General features: G+C 40.4%; 2 protein-coding genes across 2 annotated transcripts; both read left to right on the forward strand.

Moving 5' to 3' along the window:
* Nucleotides 1-952: 952 nt before the first annotated feature.
* On the forward strand, nucleotides 953-9,199 carry LOC148834541 (E3 ubiquitin-protein ligase TRIM39-like). Its single transcript, XM_088915168.1, has 8 exons — nucleotides 953-1,021; nucleotides 1,583-1,657; nucleotides 3,174-3,751; nucleotides 5,539-5,634; nucleotides 6,133-6,366; nucleotides 6,571-6,718; nucleotides 7,792-7,818; nucleotides 8,655-9,199. The coding sequence occupies exons 2-8, from the start codon at nucleotides 1,591-1,593 to the stop codon at nucleotides 9,197-9,199; spliced, it is 1,695 nt and encodes a 564-aa protein (XP_088771294.1). The 5' UTR covers nucleotides 953-1,021; nucleotides 1,583-1,590.
* A 1,659-nt stretch (nucleotides 9,200-10,858) lies between these two features.
* Nucleotides 10,859-20,861, forward strand: LOC148834542 (tryptase-2-like). The gene is made up of 5 exons (XM_088915181.1): nucleotides 10,859-10,910; nucleotides 14,741-14,924; nucleotides 15,879-16,159; nucleotides 17,991-18,139; nucleotides 20,602-20,861. Exons 1-5 carry the CDS (start codon nucleotides 10,859-10,861, stop codon nucleotides 20,758-20,760), a joined length of 825 nt encoding a protein of 274 aa, XP_088771307.1. The 3' UTR covers nucleotides 20,761-20,861.
* The last annotated feature ends 876 nt before the right edge of the window (nucleotides 20,862-21,737 follow it).

Genomic DNA, 21,737 nt, shown 5'->3' on the forward strand with positions numbered 1-21,737 from the left:
TATGGATTGCAATGCAGGAGAACAGACAATCAAATACAATGTTCAAGTTATAGAGGCTAATGTAATTTGCGATTTTTATAGTTTTCTTATCCTCCATATCTTTCATGTGCTCTTAAAGGGAAGTTTCTATTTCATTTAAATAAAATAGCCTTCCCTTTCAGGATTGATGCCAGTGGGTCCTGAAAGGGGGTGAAAACCCATGTGTGTGGAAAGGGGCTTAATACTGTTCTTTTCAGAACAGACGAGCAACAGAGCACAGCAGCTCTGGAGAGGGAGGAGCTCCACTGAGTCACTTCACAGAAATGAAAGTGACCTGCAAAGCTGCACCCTGTCACTAGTAAGAGCTGCTGAACTGTTTCATCTTGATTAAGATTTTAAAACACTGCTCTACTGAGAGCCCTGGCACTGTGTGAGGGAGTAATGAGCTCTGGTTTGTCTGATTGTCAATGGAGTTAAAGGACAGTTTGAATACGGAGCTAAATGTTTTACCTGGAGCTTAAGCCCTCTTCCTCAGCTTCAGCACTGTATTCAGGTGTTCTCTGGGCAAAACTGTGATGTGTTTTTCATCTGAGACATGAACATAAGATGTAGGAGTACTGCAGAAGCTGATCAGTACAGGATTTCAAACATGTTTCCTTACGCATCACAACATTTTCTTCTCAAGATATACTAATTACATGACTGGCACATCGCTTCATTAATTCTGTTTGGTTGATTTTCAAACAACTCTTCAAATTTAATTGGTTGAATGGTTCTCCTGAAATTGGACTGTGATTGGCTGGACTGTGGCACACCCTTCCCATATGGTTTTGAATCATTTCTGTTGACTGGTGGACCGCAGATTGAGTGTGACTTTGTAGGTGTAGGACCGTGGTATTTATTTTAGCTTGTTAGTGAATACTTTCTCTAGACTCTCTTTCTCTAGACTTTTAATACAAACTGCTTTGCAGATTACAGTGGGAATTAACTAGATGCTGAAATTTTGACTTTGTGCTCTTTAATGTGACAGCCGTCGAAACCTGTGAGTACCTCACCTATAAATCTATAAAATTAAGAATTTTCCATTAGATTATTTTTATTTTCAACAACTTATTTTCAGGTTTTACAAGAAAAGTTACCTGATTTTCGTGTCACTAGCTAGTAATCTAGTCTGCGGAACTACATTATTGTGAGAAGTTATTGATTAAACTTTCATTGCAAGATTCACATTTACGCCCCACTGATATAATATATGAAAACTGCAGAAATGTTACAATCCTACAAATATAACGAATATGAAAAACACTTTCTACCGTATTTAGTTGAGTCTTGGGCTCTCTGCTGCTGGGAAACTTTCTAGCATTTTGATAATGGATGGATGGTGAAATCGTAATTTTAAAATTAAAATACCTAAATGTTTAATTGCAGTGTAACTACAATTTGACTTACTAGATCTGTGTGACTTAAATGGAGGCTGTATTCCAGAGGTGTTGGTTTTAAAGAGTGAAACTAATGAAGAATAAAGCTGACTGTCCTGACAGGGATTTTGTACCCCTGAATGGCTTGTGATGGATATTGAGCGTGAATCAATTTTTTTTTCCAGGGATTAAAATGAAAAGAAAAAGGGCTACCACAGCATGCCATACTAAGAAAACCAAATGTTCATCAGATGATTCAGGTAAGTGCTTATAAAAATATGTGATCAGAGCAATTTCAGCCCTAGTGCGTCTGAGAAAAAAGCCATTATATTTATGACAAAAACTAGAAAAAAGCATGCAAGTATTATTAAACATAATACAAAAAATAGGGTTCAGAATCAACCAAGAATTTATCCTAAATTCAACCAATCCCACAACTGATTTCTTATCGTTTTTAGAACCTGTGCACCGATTGAACTGATTTTATACATTTCAACACCCTCAAAGTTTCTTCATCTTTGCTCTTCAAAAGGTGCAGCAGTACTATTTTGTTATCGATACAGAGCTCTTACCACTAACTCCTGTTTCACCAGTGAACTTCAATCTTAATAGCTGTGCCTTCCAGTTGTAGAAAGGGTTGTAATTGCAGCAGCCTGCCATAAGAAGCCAGTATTCACCTTCTGATTTGTGTATATAGCTACACTTGAGTCCAAAGGTTTAGCATTCAGCTTTTTTACGCAGGTGCAATTGAACTTTTGTTTGCTATTTGTAACAGATCCCCCTGAGTTGGTACCATAGCAGGGGTATCTGCACATAAACTGTGCCTATATTATCGGCGTTTAAGCAGTGTCCTGAACAACCATAATGTTACTATTCCTTCTCTCCTTATGCTCCAAATAAAAATTCACTGAACTCCCTCTTTGCCTCAAACACATAGCATCGGAAAATCCCATTTAGTCCTGTCTGCTCAATAAACGTATTTCCTGCTGGCGGGCTGGCATGACAACGATTGAGTCTGCTACTCAAACTAAAAGTACAATATCTATTTGTTGACAAATCCAGATGATTTTCCTCTATACCCTTGCTAATAATCTCTCCCTGAGATTTATGCTTACACCGTGTTGGAGACTTGTGTAAGTCTGAGTAGACAACCCTCATCAATTTCCCTTCAGGATCAATAAAGTCTTATCTATCTCTTTCTACTCTCCAAGTCTTATATAGGAATTGGTGTCCTCAGGTGCAGCCCATTCCTCAGTTTTCTCTTGAAAATGCTGCATTTGGAATGTCTCATCGCTGCCCTCTGGTGGCTCACCTTGTTTTCACATACCAAATTTGGCTACCATTTTACAGTAATTAAAAGGTGGGCAAGGGGTATAGGGGTGTGTTTATAACCTAGGTTTGTTGGTTTTTGTCCTGAAAAGGGAAGAAACTAAGGCCCTCAAGACTTTTCAATTTCCACTTTTCTAAATATCAAAACTCTGAAAATTAATTTTCACTTGGCTTCTTCGTATTTTTCTGTATCGCCAGAGAACTTGCTGTATTGCATAACTCTTTGGAAGTGGCGGAAGTTCCCGTTATAAAGAAAGCATGTTTCTTATCATGTCAAGGGAGATAATATTTCACTACAATTTCTCTTTTCGAAACCTCTCTAAAATACCCAAATTTAAGGCACCAAGATGCTGAGACATTGCACGAAGCCCTGTGTCCCATCAGAGCTGTGCTTCTTGTGTTCTGTTGATCTTCTCTAATTGTTCTGTGCCGACTTTTTGTTTTCAGACATTTCTTCCATTAGCAGTCTCCTTTCTGAAGACCAGTTCCTGTGCTCTATATGTCTGGATATATTTACCAACCCGGTCTCCACTCCCTGTGGACACAGCTTCTGCATGACCTGTATTGGAGTGTGTTGGGACAGAAGTGATGTGTGCAGGTGTCCACTGTGTAAGAAGAATTTTCCTCTTAGGCCTGACCTCAGTGTGAACAGAAGCCTGGCAGAAATCACAGAGCAGTTCAAGAAGACCAGAGTCAGCGCTCTGACGGAGGGCACTGCTAAACCTGGAGAAGTCTCCTGTGATATCTGCACTGGGAGAAGACTGAAAGCTGTGAAATCCTGCCTGCTGTGTCTGACCTCTTACTGTGAAATTCACATGGAGCCTCATATGAGAGTCGCAACACTCAAGAAGCACAAACTGGTGGATCCTGTGCAGAACCTTGAGGACAGGCTGTGTGAGAAACATGAGAGGCTCCTGGAGCTGTTCTGCAGGACCGACCAGACCTGTATTTGCCTGCAGTGCGCTGAGACAGACCACAGGACACACGACACTATCTGTGCAGAGAGCGAATGGACAGAGAAAAAGGTAAACTGCATTATTGTTTTTTAATTTTTTAATTTAGAATGAACCCTGTTTAACAGCATTGCATTTACTACAAAAACACAATCATTGTCATGTTTTAGGCATCCAAGTGGGCTGTTAGAGAGGCCCATTTTTACTAAACTAAACCTGCCAATTTAAGATAACCGCACATTGTTCTGATACCCAATGCTATATCTGTAAAACGGAAGACAAGCTGTTGCACTCTTGGAGTATCAGATGTTGCAGTGGCTCAGAGGTGTTGAATAAGTCAAAAGTTTAAATGAAAGCATCTACAGAAGCATTTAAGATAAAAGTGTTGATTTTCAGGTAATAATAAGTACAAATAAAAGGTCTCTTTTCTATACACATTTTGAAAAATGTCTGTCAGTAATGGTTGCTAACTGGAATAGGGTTCTAATGTTGCAGATGAGGGAATTTAATCAGAAAATGTTTTAATACAAATTCTGCCTGCAAAACTCCTAATACATGATTGATCCCTCAGACTGTATCATGTAAAGATACTTTCTAGTTTCTTGTGTATGCTATGTTCAGGGGCAGTGGGGAATTATTTGCACATGTCTGGTTAGTGTCCAGAAGTTGCTAAAATCAGTTCAATAAACCAGTCTCTTCCTGTTTGTTCACATGTAGTACTCTTGCTTGATGATGATGGTAATCTTATAGTGGAAGAGATCAGACTGGCTGGTATGCTATGTTAAAAACTGAATTTCTTCTCTTGGCCCATCTTGATTTTATTTATACAGAGCTACTGCTCTGCTCCTACGATGTCATTGAAGGGACAGTAGAGGTCTTGTAAATTGTTGAGTGATTCCAAAGCACCCCCAGATCAGTTAGGAGATATAACTGGTGTGTCATGGTGTGGCCCTTTGATCTTCACCTACTGTAGTAGAATGTACTTTAAACTTCTGCATAAGCAGTCTCCAAAAACCTTTCCCAATACTGAGACTCTACATCCACCTTCCAGACAGCATTGAAAAGGTAGCACAAACACAACGTTAAGATGTCTAAACCTCTCACAGCCAGTCTTACTGGCGCACAGCCCCTGGACCACAACAGTGTTCATTCAATCAGAGTCAGTGCAAGGGGGGATATCCACCAGGTTGAGGAGTTCATCAAATTGCTCCTTCAACCACTCCCTCAGTCCAGGACTGTCCTGTTCTCCTCCCCACTGATAGCTCATGTGTGGTGAGAGGACTGGTACGCTTTTGCTGCCATTGCATTATCCAGGTAGCGGCTACACATTGGTGATGGAGGGGCCATTACCTCTAAAGCACTCTGAGTGAGTGGAGTGCCCAGAAAAGCGTTGTATACATGTATTATTGTTATTGTTGTTCCAGGAGCCACATCCTAAGCATGAAGTCATGTTTTCAGTTCAAACCTATATAGGGGCCTTGGAGTGGATCCCTGTTTCTCAGAAACCTCACCTCAGACTTGTTTGTCTACCAGGAGTATTAGAGTATTAGTCAATATTGCTCCGGTGATCACTGGAAGACACAAGACCCTCCACCATACCAGGGATCCTCAGAGAGGAGAATATAAATATATTGTACATCTCCCTCATAATACAATATTTCATTGCTCATGAGTGTACAGGGGTTTGTGATGTTTGTCTATTGTATGTATTACAAAACAATGAAAACTGATGTCATTTTTTCAGTTTCTGACTAAATATTGAGCTATTATCCCATAACCTGAAGAAGGCTTTAATTCCAGCTGTGTGTTGCCCAGCCCAATGTCAGTGTGCCAGCAGCAGTGACTCTCTTTGTCCACAGACTCAGCTAAAGAAGATAGAAACAGAAGCACAACAGATGATTCAGGATAGACTGAAGAAGGTAAAGGAGATCAAGCAAGCCACAAAGCTCAGCAAAGTGAGTCCTTACAAGAGTCCCATCAGTCTAACTAAGACAGAAACCCAGAACTCCAGTCCTGTACAGCTGTGGTCCAGGGTTTCAACAGCAGTTCTAGAATGCTGACTAAGCACCTGCCTTGAGATTGTCAGGAGGGTTAAAACAAGCAAGAAATGAAACTGGTGGCAGAAGGGATCTCTTTATAAAGAGTCATTCTGTTACAGTTAGGCAGCTTGTTTTTGGTCATCATTTCAATTCTCTCAGGTTGAGAGAGATTTCAGGGCTCTTTTGGAATACTCAAAGCCTTGAAGCTCTCAGGCTTGATATTCTATAATTGTTTATGTTTCACTATAATTTCTCATGATTTCAATGTACTTTACCAGTGTCTTCTGCATTTGCTGTCTTGATCTTTGGTGTGGATAAATAGGAGCTTTTGGGAATTTCCAAATGGAAAACTGAGCTGTGCTATTCTCTTGTACTACCCTGTTAGTCCCTGAGTGTTGTCTGTTGTCCCCTCAGAGCTGTGCACAGAGAGAGATCAAGGACAGTGTGCAGGTCTTCACTGATCTCCTGTGCTACATTGAGGATAGCCAGACTGAGTTCATTAAACTGATTGATGAGAAGCAGAGAGCAGCAGAGAGGAGGGCTGAAGGGATTATTGAAGAGCTGGAGCAGGAAATCATTGAGTTAAAGAAGAGAAACACTGGGATGGAGCAACTCTCCCACACTCAGGACCACCTCCTCTTTCTACAGGTCAGTACAGCTGTAAAGAGCAGACGCAATACCTAAAAAAAGGTACTGTATTAATCCACATTGTTACCATATTCAACAATGTATTATTCAGTTCAACAATCTTGTACAAAATTCATGTTTAATAAACACAGAAGATCTTAGTGTATTATTCCTTATCATCAGTCACACTACAGGTGCACTTTTTTCTCTTCTTTCCTGCTATAGAGTTTCCAGTCTCTGTGTTCAACTCAGCAAACCAAGGACTGGTCAGGCATCACTGTTCTTTCTGACCTCTACCTGGGGGATTTGAAGAAGGCTGTGTGTCAGCTGAAAGACATAGTCAGAATAGAGGTGAAAAGACTATCAGAAATTGGTGTGTATTGGATTCTCTTCCTGGAAAATGTCTATTTCTTTGAGTGAGAGAAGAACTTCAGCTCATTGTGTAGTGATAGAGTGAAGCAACAGAGTTTTGCCTGAAGTCTTTGTTGTTTTACAACATTAACTGTTCAGAGGAGGTTGCATGAAACTGGACCTTGGAGGTCCAGTTTCTGTGTTTTTTGGACCAGGCAAATCTCTTCCTCTTATTCTGCACTCTTAACAATGATTTCTTTGCAGCAATTCTTCCTGGTAGGCCAGCTTCACGCAACCTCCTCTGAACAGTTGATGTTGAAACATCTGTACTTCTAGTTGCATTGAGCTCAGCCTGTATTTCAGGGGCAGTTAGTCACCAGTTTCGCAGACCTGTAACTCTAATGAACGTATTTGCTGATTCTGAGGTCACCTTTGGCCTGCCTGATCTTTTTGGTCATCATGAGTGCTAGTTTCTTCATATCATTTAATAGTCTTGTACACAGCAGTTACTGATGCAATTTGTCTTAAAGATTGTCTTAAAGTAATTGTGGACCCTCACCTGTTTACCAATAATTGGTGACAAAAGGTAAATGAGGTAACATACTAGTTAACTGTGAGAACATCTAACAAAGACAATTTTAAACTTCTTTTAGTGTTCTAACACCAAGTTATACACATTTCTGACTTTTGACTAACCTAGGCTTCAGACTGAAATCCATTTGCTTTGGGTGTTCATTTTATTGACAATGAAAAATTAACATTTTCAATGCAGTTCACTTAAGATTATAAGTACACATATCATGTAATTAAAAGTTAAGTGTTTATAGACAAGATTTTACCGTTTAAAGCACAGATAATCATGAAAAACCTGGGTTCAAGGAGGTGTACTCAAACCTTTGACTGGTACAGTATGTGTAAGGAATTATTATTATTATTAAAACATAAACTACATTCAGTGATGACTGAAGAGCCAGATGTGTTTCTTTTTCGTTACTGACTTTGTAATTTGTATTTGTAACTCTAAAACCACTGAATTGAATCACATGTATGTTTGACCATTTCTGTTTCTAATCCTTTTTTTTCTTCTGTTTCCAGAGTTTCAAAGAATACGCAGTCAGGCAGGTGAGATTGTTTTTCTTTAAGAGTTTGTGATGTTTTCGAAAAATCAAAGCACTGCTCCTATTTAAACCATTCACCTAGATGCTTATTCTATAAGAAGGAAACACTAAAACATCTGCATTTTTAATAATAGCAACCACACTTCCTTGTGGCCGAAGAAATCTGTTCTCAATATATTATCTTAAGTAACCTACTTCATTAAATGTTAAAATACACTTTTTGAACTATTAATTGGCAATCTGGCTGTTTGAAAGCACATCAACAACTTAGCAAGATGTTCATGTTTGTTGTTCCCCTGTAGTGTGACAGAGCTCTACATTGTGCAAATTCCTAACACACCAGCAAAAGCTCTTCCATTTGTGCTGAAATGTGACAGAAGATCCTTCCAGTTTAAAACCCTTGACTGTGGACTAGAATAAGTAACTAAGTCTGTCAGCTCCTGGGACTTGCAGTTTATTTCTTCGTGTTTAACATACTATTGCAGTACATGTTTATCTGGATCCGTATTTACAAAGATTCCTTTGAAACCAGAGACTGCACGTTCCAGTGATCTGAAGTTAAAAAAAATGTGTGAAAATATCTGAATATCAACTAAAGAATACCATAATTAACTTAAAGATAAATAGTGATTTCATCAGGCCTCTGAATTGACAAGAAATTATTGAATACATATATCTTATGTCTGTTGCTCTGTGATGGCTGACAAAACTTTCGAAGATCAACATACTGTCACGTAATAATCAAAAACATTTTCATTTTATGTTACTCATCATATAGTTTTATTTGAATGAGTTGTAGATTTTTTGATTATGATGTACTGTATTCTCTCTGCTCCACAGTTGATGTAAGCCTGGACCCCAGTACAGTAAATCCCTGGCTCATCCTATCTGCAGACAGAAAACAAGTGAAACATGCAGACAAGCAACAGGCTCTGCCTGACAATCCAGAGAGATTTCAATCATTATGTGTCCTGGGAAAAGAGGGTTTCACCTCTGGGAGACACTACTGGGAGGTGGAGGTGGGGGAGAAGGGAGAGTGTTTTTTAGGAGTTGCAAGACAGTCAGTCAACAGAAAGAACTTTATGAAAGCGCTGACCCCTAAAGATGGTTTCTGGACCGTGTCACCGAGGCATGGAAACAAGTTCATTGCTTGTGCCGCCCCCCCTGTCATCCTGACTCTAAACCCGCAGCCCAGGAAGGTGGGGGTGTATGTGGATTATGAGGGAGGACAGGTCTCCTTTTACAATGTGGAGGCCAGATCTCATATCTACACTTTCACTGACACCTTCACTGAGAAACTCTACCCATACTTCAGCCTCTCTTTCAATAAGGATGCTATAAACTCACCCACACTGATTATCTCCTCTGTCAACTGTGCAGATTAAATGAGTCAGAATTTCTATGCAACAGGAATGATAACCGGTGTGTAGATCAACTACCAATGTAGAATTGACTGTTTGAATTTGTTTGCTCAACACATCCGCTCAACCTCATTAACTAAAAAAATGATTGTCTCTTCATCATTTTTATTATAATAATTGTCATTGTCGAGTGCTTGCAGATCAGGGTAAGACACAAAGTCATCTTACGTACTGGAACTGAAAGTTTGCCTATAGTAAATGCAAAGTTCTGTTTTAATCAGGGTCTTTGACAAGAGTCTCCAATCTTGATCTAGGTTTTCTAGGTCTCTTTAAAGCACCAGCGCCTGAAATGCTGGCTAATTAACAAGTTTATCAAGGTTATAACAAGTGCTTATAAACAGAAAACCCGTAAACATGCCAGCCCACCAGGATCAAGACTGAGGACCCCAGGTACAGACACACTGCTCCTCCAGGAACAAGATTGGAGATCCCTGGCATAGGTGGGGCTGCACATTGGTGGTGGTGGAGGGGAGTCCCCATTACCTGTAAAGCGCTTTGAGTGGAGTGTCCAGAAAAGCGCTATATAAGTGTAAGCAATTATTATTAATTATTATTATTATTATAGGAACAGAAAATAATGAGAACAAAGGAAGATCAACAACCTGTGGAATTGTTCTTCCTGTGCCTCCTGCTCTCTGTTCATGAAGTGGAAGTCATTCCTTCCTTGCTGGTACCAGATCAACACAGCACAATGTCTGCAGCACCTCTTCATGTGCTTATGCATGTGAGTCCTGCCCTGAGGCAACGAGAAAGCTCCTCTCCTGCTCTGTGGTTGCATCAAGTCTAGAAGAAACACATCTCTCTTTTTGCCTGCACTCCTTCGTCTCACCATCCTGCTACAGTGTTTCTGCTGCTTTGAATTTTATGTGTGTGTCCATAATACTCACACTGGTTAATGAGTGATTTAAAAGTATTAATAACTCTTGGTTTGACAGTAACATTTTGTGTACAATTAAAACTGAGTTCTTTGTATTACTGTATTTGTAGTGCCCTCTTCTGTTCGCTCGACTGCTATTGGCACACAGGATGTGACTATATTAGCAGATTCACAGTTCAAACCTCATTTTTAGGGTTTTATTGGATTACGTTTATCCAGTAAGAACATGTTTCCAGCGTCTGTGAGATTTAATGTGTGAGACAGTTTGTCCTGTGACAGTAAGATATAAGGTGTCCAGTGTGACAGTGTGTCCAGTGTCATTTACCATTTTTTCTGTACAACACTAAGGATGTATCATTAGTCCAGGACTTCAAAGCCCTTATAAACAACACACAATTGCCTACACCTGTTAAACCAGAGTTAATACTGTAATCAGTTGGTTATTAATTAGAATTTCAAATTAAAGTTTTGTGTTTCTTGTAAAATCCCCCCCCCCCCCCCGTGATTCCGCAGCAATCTGAGAAATGGCATGTGTGGTTCCTGGGGTACGTTGAGAATGAGATATGAGATGATGAGATGTGAAACCACACTTTGAGCTCTTTCAGAGAATTGAAAAAACCCACCTAGATCATGACAAAACATGATAAAAATATGAGAATATAATCTCACAGATCTATCTACACCTAACGCAATTCCTCTGAGATAGGTATTGCTCAGAGACCTCTAGAGACACTGGGAGGGAAAAGATGCTACTTCTGCAGCTGTTTTTTGGGCTCCTTGTCCTGAGCACTTTTGTAGGTAAGTAAACAATTAAAAATGATTTGTATGAAATATATTCAAAAGTTTGGTGAGGTGGCACAGATAAAGTGATTTAGAGAATGGATGGATAAACTTATAAGTCATTCTAAAGAAGAATAATAAAAAGAAGAAAATCATGGTTTTGCATATACAGTAGTATTTCTTTGGCAATGTCCATTATACCTGTGAAGATTAATTTTTACAGTGTCTTCAGTTTTGCAAGCATTGCTTCAGTTCAAGCTTTTATTATCAAGCTTTTTCCTGGGGAGAAAGCTGTTTTATGGCTAGCTGTGTTGGCTAGAGCCCAAAACTACAAAAAAAGAATACAGCAAAATACTTTTTTAAGGAGATAAGAGAGTTATTCTACATTGTGAGATTGCAGAAAGGATGAAAGATTTCCTGAGTCTATTACACCAGAGATGTCTACCAGATAGGTATAGTGTACATTCATAACACAGGGGGTGAGCCACATGCTCCATAACGAGCTTCTTTAAAAACCTCTGTTGGATAATTCCTGTACTCATTCTTCTCACAAAGAAGACACAGGGATTCAGATTTGGAGAAGATTTTCAGACAAGATCTACCCTGCTTGTGAAAATTCAAATGAATGGTGTTACGAGCACAGCCCGCACCAATGAACTCCAAATGATTCAATCTTCATTCCACACCTTTTCCCCGCAACTATTTAAACCCTCTGCTCACTGCTACCAGTGCTCAGTATTAGGATTTCATCCACCTCCTGAGCTCGCCTCAAACCCCCTCTACCCTCTACCCTCTACCCCTTCTGGATCCCCTCACCTACGACTCTTCGGCTTTGGAGTTCTCTCTACCTCTCTCTCATCTTGCCCCTCTCAGAATTGTTTGCCTGACTTCGTTCTGACTACCTGGATTCGACCTCGCTTGGATTTATCGACCACTCTTCTTGGCTTGTAACGGCCAAAACGTTGTGTTTTCTTTCTTCTCTTTTCAGCACGGAATACACCTATTACTTGTTCCTTTGCAGCCTACGCATGCTGACGCAGCTTCCCACCTGAACGGCTTTACTTAATTATGTCTGTTTTAAAGTTTTTACGTGGACCACTGGTCACATTCTTGCAAAGTAAAATTACACTTACAGTACTATACCTACTGTACATATTCAATACCACTAAACTACATATCAGTGCCGAGCTCTCCTAAAATGGACATACGTGATGAGAAATAGTTGAGAATACTCGGAGAATGTTTTTTCCAATTATACTTTAGTTGTGAATACCTTCAATTTTGTCACTGTGCAGTCACTAGCTTTTTAGGACCTAGAAGTCCCAGGTCTAAGACATTCAACTTTTGTCAAGATCCACCCTTCATTCTGAGTCTTCGAATTCTGGTATTTTAACACCCTCCATGAACTTTTGTGGCCTAATGTTCACCAAAGGCACTTCTGTATACTCTACATGCCTCAGTTCCCTCCAGTCAAATTTCGTAACAACAGACGTGACATTGTCTGCCTTCAAAGATGTTTTTCCCCTGTGTTTGCTGACAAAATGGGGCGATTTGGATTCAGAAGTGATCACCACCGACGGTGTCTTCAATTTGTCTGTCAGCCAAATTCAGACACAGAACGTCTGGCCATGCGTTTCCTCTTACTGAGCTCATACGGAGCACTTCTCTGAGCACTATTCCAGCAGCACAACAATCAATGGGGGAAAAGTAGCTTGTCTCCTGATGGGCGAAACCCAGCTCATGTCCCCTATAAGTGGTTTGTGCTGCTTCTTTGCTTTATTTGCACTATTGTTTCGAATCTATTCTTTCTCCCCAATTATTAGTAGGGCTCCACCTGTTGTAAAGCCTGCAAGAGAAAGCCACAGCAGGCCAGTGTTTCACTCGGCTTCAGAAAGGTTTAACTCTCTTAGTTCCACCACACACAGTGTGAAAACAATCAATGCTCACCTCTGAAAAGCATCACTAACTGCGCACGATTGCCCAGATCACCACTCTAATCAGCTGCTATTGGGTATTGAAAGAAGAGCTGTCTGTTATCGTGGAGTCGTTCATCAATTTTTCCAGAAAGCTGAACAACACACTTTTCCACTACATTTTTAGGTTACTATTGCTAAAGATGTCTGAAGTGTTATAATAAAGTAATAAATTCACCATCGGGGAAAGACTTCTGAGTCTTTGCCATTACTTCACTTCACCGCTAGTGCCAGCTAGTCATTTCTTCCTTTCCGAAACAACTGATTTTATCAACTGCAAAACTGTCGCCTTTTTCTCCCCTTGATTTATTGTGAAACCATTACATCAAGAAGCTCCAGTCCAGATGTATGTGTCATGGGTGCGACATCTGCAAACATCTTGAACACTAGAGCTTTGTCAAAGTACCGCCCACTCCATAAAAAATGTTCCCTATTTACTGTAGATAAATGTACAGTATTCTCTTATAATTGATTAAATTACCAATTAGTCGCTTACTTATACTGTAGCTCTATTTCACTCAATTATTTCTGAAACCAGATGCCCTCAGAATGACTAAAAGGTGGAAGAGCTACTGTACATCTGCAGTACTGAACAGTACTCCTAGAAACATAAGCACCTCAGTGAAGATGTTAAACTTTAGTAAGTAGTCAGTAAATGAGTTTGATGAAGGAGGCACACTGGCAATTGTCCGGGTAGTGTTTAAGAGTGTACAGGTTCTCTTGAGTGTTAGCTGCTGGCTAGTCCAGACCCCATTGTGTTTGAATGGGTGGCTTTGTGTTCCAGACTGACCAGCCCACAGCAGACTATGGCTGAGTGAAAGAGGGAGCATTACAGCTCACTGGCACATAAGTATCAGTAGTATGGGACACAGACACTCACACAAACCAAGGGAGAACTAATCAGAAAGATGAGATGAAATGAAAGATCAAATGAGATGCATGCCATTATTTTTAAATGTGTGGATTGATATGTGGTTTTATTCGTGTTTTTAATTCAGAGCATCATGATCTAAAAAGTCCTCAGGATTCAAGGAAAGTCCCATTTCTCTAGCATTGATTTGGCTGGTTTTGGCCATGCAGATCTAATTTCCCTGTTATGTTACAATCAGGCCACCCCATCCATGGTCAATTTTGAGGAGGACCTGTTTTTCTACTGTTCTGCTCTCCACACTTATCATCAAGCATATTGGCATATTCATATCGCAAATGGCAGTTCGATTCAAGCTTTACTGTCCCCTAGGGGAAATTCATTTTACGGCACAGACAAACACAACAACAATACACATTATCAAAAGGGAAGAGAATCCAGCAGTGTTACAGGAGAAAGAAACAAGAGACAAGAGACAAGGTAGTTACTTTGCATTGTTTAAGAGTGAACAAGGGTGGCAGGGTGGCATGGCAGGTTAGTGTTGCTGCCTTGCAACACTGGGGCCCTTGGTTTAATTCTGAGCCTGGGATGCTACAGTATCTGCATGGAGTCTGCATGCTCTCCTCCTGAGTTTCCTCCAAGTGCTCCGGTTTCCTCCCTCATTCGAAAGACATATTGGTAGGTTAGATGGCTTGTGGATAAATTGGCCGTGGTGTGAGTTTGAGCGTGTTTGTCTCAGTGTTTCTGCCCTGCGACGGGTCCCTGGTGGTTTCCTTCTCTTGCGCCCAGTGCTTGCAGGGACAAGCTCCGACTCCGGAGCAAACTGAATTGGCTAAAGCAGTAAGAAAATGGATGGACGGATCCCAGAGTTCAGAAATACCTGAACTGAGACATATTTGACAAAAAGAAGCACTTGTTTATATCCAGGAGCCCAGCTGTCAAAATTCAGGAAGGTAATGATCTCTGAATGTCTTCTCTCTCAATATGACTCCCCTCTCTTGCTGCAGTGTCCAGCTCTCCTCTGTCCAAGAGCTCGATAGTAGGAGGTCACGACGCAAAAAAGGGAAAGTGGCCCTGGATGGCCTATTTAAAGCTCATTCCTGTCAGTGGGAAACCTGGAAGTTACTTGGAATGTGGAGGCTCCCTGATCAGCGAGCGCTGGGTGCTCACTGCAGCGCATTGCTTTAACAAGTGAGTGTCACAGTGTGCAAGTCTGTGTCAGAGGACATTACCACAAGCCACAGCAGCTAATCTGCTTCTGTGAGATAATCTTTTTCTTGCTGCTGCTTGTTACAGGAAGAGACGAAATACACCGTTTCAGTGTTTCGGAGACTCGGAGTCTGTTACAAAAAATAGACTTCCTGTGGCTTGACATGTCTTGACAGTCTTGGTCTTTGGTTAAGACTGGGTGCATGGTGAAATTAAATTCAAAATACTTAAATAATTCAATTCATAAGATTCATCGGAGGGGGACAATTCAAGAAGTACTCTTTATCTGGTTCCCTCGCACCCCTGACAAAAGAAGCACTCTTCTATATCTTGGAGCCAAGCTGTCAAAGATCAGGAGGGTAATGACTGACAGCTGGCTCCCCTTAGGTGAATATATAGACTGACTGTTTATCACACTACAGTATATATTATACTATATTTTTTAAAGATTATTTTTTAAGTGCTTTTAGAGTGACACAGTGAATGGTGTGATGTTAGCTCTGCTGTCACACAGCTCCTAGTTCCTGAGTTTTCAGATTTGCTGTGGGGAGTTTGCAAGTTCTTCTTATTATCACGGGGTAATTTGCCAGGTGCTGTGCCAGGCCCTCTTGCCTTACAACATCATGCCAATTAGGTTAATCTCTACACTGCCCCTGTATCTCTTGCCTGCAATGGACCGACATCCTGTCCAGTTTAGCTTTGAACCCAGTGCTCCTACATGCTTAGACCCTCACCTGGATAAGAGACTTTCAAGTAAATGATAGCTTCTGGAAAATGAACTGGTATCCCGTTCTAGGTGTATCCTGTCTTGTGCCCATTGCTTGCCGGGACAGGCTCCGGCTCCAGATTTGGTTCCCTTACCAGTATGGTGTATGGAATAAACTGGTTAGAAAACGTATGAACAGATAAGATGAATAATCAGATTTTGCTCTTCAGAGAGGTTGCACTAAAGAAATCTATGGTGGTCCTGGGAAAGTCCAAACTGAAGAAATCGGTCATCCCCAGTTTTCGCAAAACGGAATACCCCATGAGGCGCATCGCTGTACACGAGAAATACTCCAGAACACAAAAAGAGTTTGATATCGCCCTGGTGGAGCTGGACAAGGCAGTGTCTTACAGCAAATACATCCAGCCAGTCAGCCTGGCCCAGAGCTCTGACAAATTCCCTCCGGGCAGCAAATGCTGGGCTACTGGGTGGGGGAACATCAGAGACGAAGGTAGGACACAATCTGCTGCTGAGCTGTTTCATTTGCTACTCTTTCCAGTACCTAAATGAAGGGATTTGTTTTGAAAAACAGTTGTAAAAAGATTTTTTTTGTAGTATACAAAGTCATGTTTGAGAGATTTCTCTGTAATCTTTCCAACAAGTCCCTTCAAAATCCAGGCTCGGAGGCTCCCCTGATCAACTGAGGTTATGTTTTGAGTTCAAATCTGTGTTTATTTAATGCAACTGAGCATGTGGAAGCTTATTAGATTGCATTATCTACAAAGACATCAATGTAATCAATGTTGTACAACATCAGCAGCATCCCAGTTTCTCCTACATTAAACTCTCTAACCTATGTCAATAAAATGTCAATAAAAAGGATTTTGTTTTGATATTTTCAGTTTGTAGATGCCGTATCTGTCGATCATTTCCCTGAGGCAAGAAAATATATGTAAATCATAGAAAAAGCAAAAGCTTTCATGAAGACTTAGAAACCAGAAACTTAGTGCAAATTAAAATGTTCTTAAGATGAAAATTCACTGTTTTTACATTTTACATTTGTAGACTTCTAGAATTCAGATAAAAAAAACTAATTTATGACAAATCAAGACTAATTCGATTTAGATATTCTATTTTCTGCATGACTACACACAGGCATAGCGAACAAGAAGAAACAGAACATGTGTCTACATGTGAAATCTTACCTCAAACTCCCAACACCCTTTATCAAACGACTGCAAAGCCCAGTTTTGACAAATGGAAAATGTTCAGATCTCTGGTCACAGAGCAAACTTTACAAAACCATTGGTTTATCTGTTCTGCTATCTGATATTAGACAGATGCTACTGCATGTCTAATATCATTGGTTGCCTGCTTTTGGAATTCACCAATTGTCATTTTTTGAGGAATATTAACATCCACAAATCGGACACTTGGTGAATGTTTATCAAGTGTTTATTGAATCTAATACGTTTTGGCTTAAACACTAGTTAAAGTAAACCCCCCTGGTCACGGGACGAGGAGGCTGGATCCCCCAGTCAGAGAGAGGAGTTAACCAAACGGCAGCTACACAGGTGGAGATGAGGTGGAGGAAACAAAAAGGCTAAAAACGTGTTGTTTGCAAGAGACATTATAACAATTATAACAGCAGTTAGAGTTTAATAGAAATCCAGGAGGAGGTTAGATCCTAATTTCACACTCTTTCGCTTGCCTATGTATAAATGTATAAAAAACATGCAAAAACATGTATGCATAAATTTCACAAACAGTACACTCCTTTCATGTACAGTATCTCTCCCAGACCAGCTCCTTCAACTAGGCAAGTCATGCCAGATATTTTATTCATATTTGTCTCTCTCTCCCATTTGTTATGATCTACTGAACTACTGAAATATATATAGCTAATGCTGGGAATGATTCAACAGTCGAGACATTCCAGATTGTACCGGGCTACATCTTAAACCAATTTTTCTGTGGTGGAAATCAAAAGGTTTCCATTAGGAACACCATTGCTGGCAAAGAGTCATGTGGCAGAGAGTACTGATGTACTTTTATAGTAGCTCTTCTAAGTGCAATTTATGTATATCCTATCTCCAGGGAAGGGAGATTATTTCTTTTTTGAAAGCACAATCCTGAGTAATCCCATATTCACATGATGCCCTCCAGTGGGGTGGTGTGCATGGCCGAAGGGAGATGAAGTTGCACGATGTGTTCCAACAGCATACCATTCATTCACTCATAGGAACTTCAGTGTACTCTATGTCTTGCTCAGAGTTTTCAAGATGGTTGAGGGATGCGGCACTCATCAAGACTAAGAGCACAGACACTTTCTCTTTCCTCAGCTCCACTGCCGACACCTTTTATTCTTCAGGAAGTCCAGCTTCCCATCATAGACAACAAGCTCTGTCAGGAGATGTACAATAAAGTCTACATTATTCGACCAGAAATTATATGTGCTGGGTACAAAGAAGGAGGAAAGGACGCCTGCAAGGTGAGCCAGGCTTTGTGTATTTGTGACCTCTCTGAAAGCTACTACCCATGATCTAATGCTCTGGTCCAACAGAAGTATGGGCTCTTGGTGTTTTTATTCATAATATTGTAAGAACAGTTACAAATAAGCCTGCATGCTAGCAGCCATATCACCCTGCAACTCACAGCTGGCAGCCCACTGAAGCTCAGCAGGCGTAAGCCTGGTCACTACCAGGACAGGAGACCTCCTGGGAAAAACTAAGGTTGCTGCTGGAAGAGGTGTTAGTGGGGCCAGCAGGGGTCCACCAATCACCAACCCTGTGGTCTGTGTGAGTCCTAATGCCCCAGTATAGTAAAGGGAACACTTTACTATAAAAAGGTGCTGTCCTTTGGATGAGATGTAAAACCGAGGTCCTGACTCTCAAAAAGAGTAAGGGTGCAACCCTGGTATCCTGGCCAAATTTTCCTTTGGCCTTAACCAATCATGGCCTCCTAATAATCCCCGTGTCTGAATTGGCTTCATCACTCTGTTCTCCACCCCACTGAGAGCTGGTGTGTGGTGAGCGTTCTGGTGCACTATGGCTGCTGTTGCTTCATCCAGGTGGGGCTGCACATTGGTGATGGAGGAGGGGAGTCCTTTGCTTTGTGCTTTGAGTGGAGTGTCCAGAAAAAGTGCTATATAAGTATAAGGAATTATTATTATTGTTATTATTATTATTATTATTATTAAAGATGAGGAAGGCATTCACTCAATCTATAATATTTTGTAGATAGCAGTTCATTGATTGGTTTCCCCCCACAGTACAAAGACATACTGATAGGTTAATTGGCTTTTGGGAAAATTGGCCCTAGTGTGAGTGTGTGTTTTTGTGTGTGTCTGTATGTGTGCCCTGTGATAGACTGGTTTCCTGTCTAGGGTGTAACCTGGCTTGCACCTGTTGCCTGCCAGGATAGGTTCTGGTTTCCTGTCATCCTGAATTGGCTGAAGCAAATGGATGGGTGGATCTCACCCAGATGAATGAAACAAACAGGGCATTTCAGTAAAGAAGACATTCCTTCTTGTGGCTTCCATGTGGTTTTTACTGGTGCCCTTTCAAATTTTACTGTCCATTCTGAAGAAGTCTTCTGGCTTGGCCTCGTCAATTCCCTTGATGATTCTGGTTACTTGTGCCAGGTTCCTTACCTCTCTTAAATCCAGGGAATTCTGGTCAATATCTGGTTGCTCTTTTCTGGACTGATTTCAGAGAATGGGGGCCAAAACAGTAACGGTATTCTAAAGGAGGCCCTACTATTGTGTTATAACATTTTAAATAACATCTCCTTAGTTCTGTGCTTTTAGATATGTATCCCGACAATTTGTTTGCCCTTTTTGTTTCCCCACATTGTCTAAAAGATGTAAATGGTGTCTCAACACAAATACCTCAATGTTTTCTCGAGTTCCTGACAAGCAGTTATTGTCTTAATGAGTTCAGATTGATTGTGATCACATCTACTGACTGATGTGACCTCAAGATCTCAAAAACAAAGAACTATTGGACCCAGTCAGTCTTGGCATAAGGAAACTTTGTTTGCTGCATTAAGTGATATTAGTGGACTCTCCTCATTCTGGATTAGAATTTCCAACAGAATATCCTAGTATGGAGACTGCTGTCACTGTGTTGCAGGAGATGACAACCATAGGATGAGACATTAAACTCAGGACTTTACTACATCGTAATGATTGAAAGGTCCCCTGGTACTGTTTGGAAGAGTAGGGGTGTTAATGCAGGCTAAACTCCAGAATAGTGCTCCTAACTCATCTTAACTCAGCAAGAGAAGGAACACCTACTGTAGGTGTTTGCTGTATTTCATCCTTTACAGCTGTACTGTAGCTGGTGGATGAAGTGGATTCTCTCTTATATGGGAGACATCTCAGTTGGGGTGAAAAATATTTATATTTTAATTACCCAGGACAAGTGATGGCTTGGGTTTATCAGTAACAGCACTGAAATAATTAATGTCTTAATGAGTTCTTATGAACAGTGATCGTTACCCCCTGAACCTTGAACTGGTGGTGAAGGACGGATGGTCTTTAGCTATTTCAAGTTATTCTCCTTTATCATTGTATTACCTTAGAAACAAGTCAGACTGGTCACTTGCAGATAATTTCAGGAAAGCACAGGGATAAGGAAGGAGACTGCCTACAACCGTGATGTATTGAGACAGACAAAGGGAACCTAATCTCTTCTGCTGTAGTAAAAACGCTTTTACTACAACGCTTGTCCTGCATTAATGCTTTGAAGTATTAGCTGACTCCACCATCATATTGCATTTTTAGATAGATAGAGATAGATAATACTTTATTAAACACATCAATTTCCCTACGGGATTAATAAAGTATTATCTATCTATCTCTATCTATCTAAAAATGCAATATGACAGTGGAGTCAGCTAATACTTCAAAGCAAATGTCTCTGTGTGCCTTCTGTCCCATTCTCTCTCCAGGGTGACTCTGGTGGCCCTCTGGTCTGCAAACAGCGTGACAGCTGGACTCAGGCTGGGATTGTGAGTTTCGGGAAGGGCTGTGCTCAGCCCAACTCCCCTGGCGTCTACACCCGTGTCTCCAGTTTCAGGAACTGGATAAAGAATCACACTAGAGTCTGAGGCTTCTGCTTAAACATCAGTAACAGTGCTCTTATGCTGCCTGATGATCTGAGGTGATAATTGTTTAAATGAGCATTTTAAATCATCTTCTACACCACTTGTCCTGCTAATTTGTCTCTCTCCTGCTGTATTTGCATTTTATTACTCAGGGATTCTCTGTTTTCTCTGCCATGCTTTGTTGTTTGTTATCTCCTCTTTCTCAATTCAATTCAATTCACCAATGACCAAACATTTCTCTCTGTCTCCTGCCTGCTGTGACTTTGCTCTTGGCTTTGCCTTGCCTGCTGTAGGAGATCATTTCCTACTGTATGTCTCTCTGTTGACAATAAAACTGTGAAATTCAAACACTTAGTCTTGGGACTGAACTCATTTACTGATTAAATGAACTTATGATTATGGAGGAAACGAGCCAATTAAAGAAATTGCTCTTGTCATATTGTCATTAGAAACAGTTATCATAGAGATCATTATTCATAGATCATAGAAGAATGTTAAGAGAATTGCAAGTAAAATATGACATATAATAAATAAAAGACATGCACTAAATAGAAATTTGATAAGGTTACTTGGGATTTATAGTAAAATTGCAGGACTGAGTAAATTACATCAGCATCTAAAAATTATGAGTATTGAACTGTTGTTGTTTATGAACTGACTCTGAGTATTTTTTTCACTTGAAAAATTCTCTCACAATTATAAGGGTATTGAAAACAGGATGCAGTCGAGGCCAGACTAGGGTTAAGGTTACGAGACCCATCCCATTCTGACATGAATTATACTTCTTTTCCCACTTGAAATGACCCATTTGAGAGAGTTTACCCAATTTAATTAGTTTTCTTAAACCTTTTATTTTGCCATAGTTTTGTATGACAATTCCTGTACTGTCTAACTCAGTACTAATCCAACACTAAGTACTGTATGTTCTGCCTGTCTTGCATCTAAAAATTCTAACCTCATTATTATTAACATTGCTGTAC

The sequence above is a fragment of the Atractosteus spatula genome, chromosome 5 (assembly GCF_055471065.1).
Source record: "Atractosteus spatula isolate fAtrSpa1 chromosome 5, fAtrSpa1.hap1, whole genome shotgun sequence".
Classification (NCBI taxonomy): Eukaryota; Metazoa; Chordata; class Actinopteri; order Semionotiformes; family Lepisosteidae; genus Atractosteus; species Atractosteus spatula.

Excerpts from the sequence above, each read along its gene's own strand:
- LOC148834542 (XM_088915181.1), top strand. The coding sequence starts at position 10,859 with ATGCTACTTCTGCAGCTGTTTTTTGGGCTCCTTGTCCTGAGCACTTTT. Across the intron at positions 14,925-15,878 it reads GCAGCGCATTGCTTTAACAA|AGAGGTTGCACTAAAGAAAT; the intron begins GTGAGTGTCACA and ends TTTGCTCTTCAG. Across the intron at positions 16,160-17,990 it reads GGGGAACATCAGAGACGAAG|CTCCACTGCCGACACCTTTT; the intron begins GTAGGACACAAT and ends CTCTTTCCTCAG.
- LOC148834541 (XM_088915168.1), top strand. The coding sequence starts at position 1,591 with ATGAAAAGAAAAAGGGCTACCACAGCATGCCATACTAAGAAAACCAAA. Across the intron at positions 5,635-6,132 it reads AAGCCACAAAGCTCAGCAAA|AGCTGTGCACAGAGAGAGAT; the intron begins GTGAGTCCTTAC and ends TTGTCCCCTCAG. Across the intron at positions 7,819-8,654 it reads AAGAATACGCAGTCAGGCAG|TTGATGTAAGCCTGGACCCC; the intron begins GTGAGATTGTTT and ends TCTGCTCCACAG.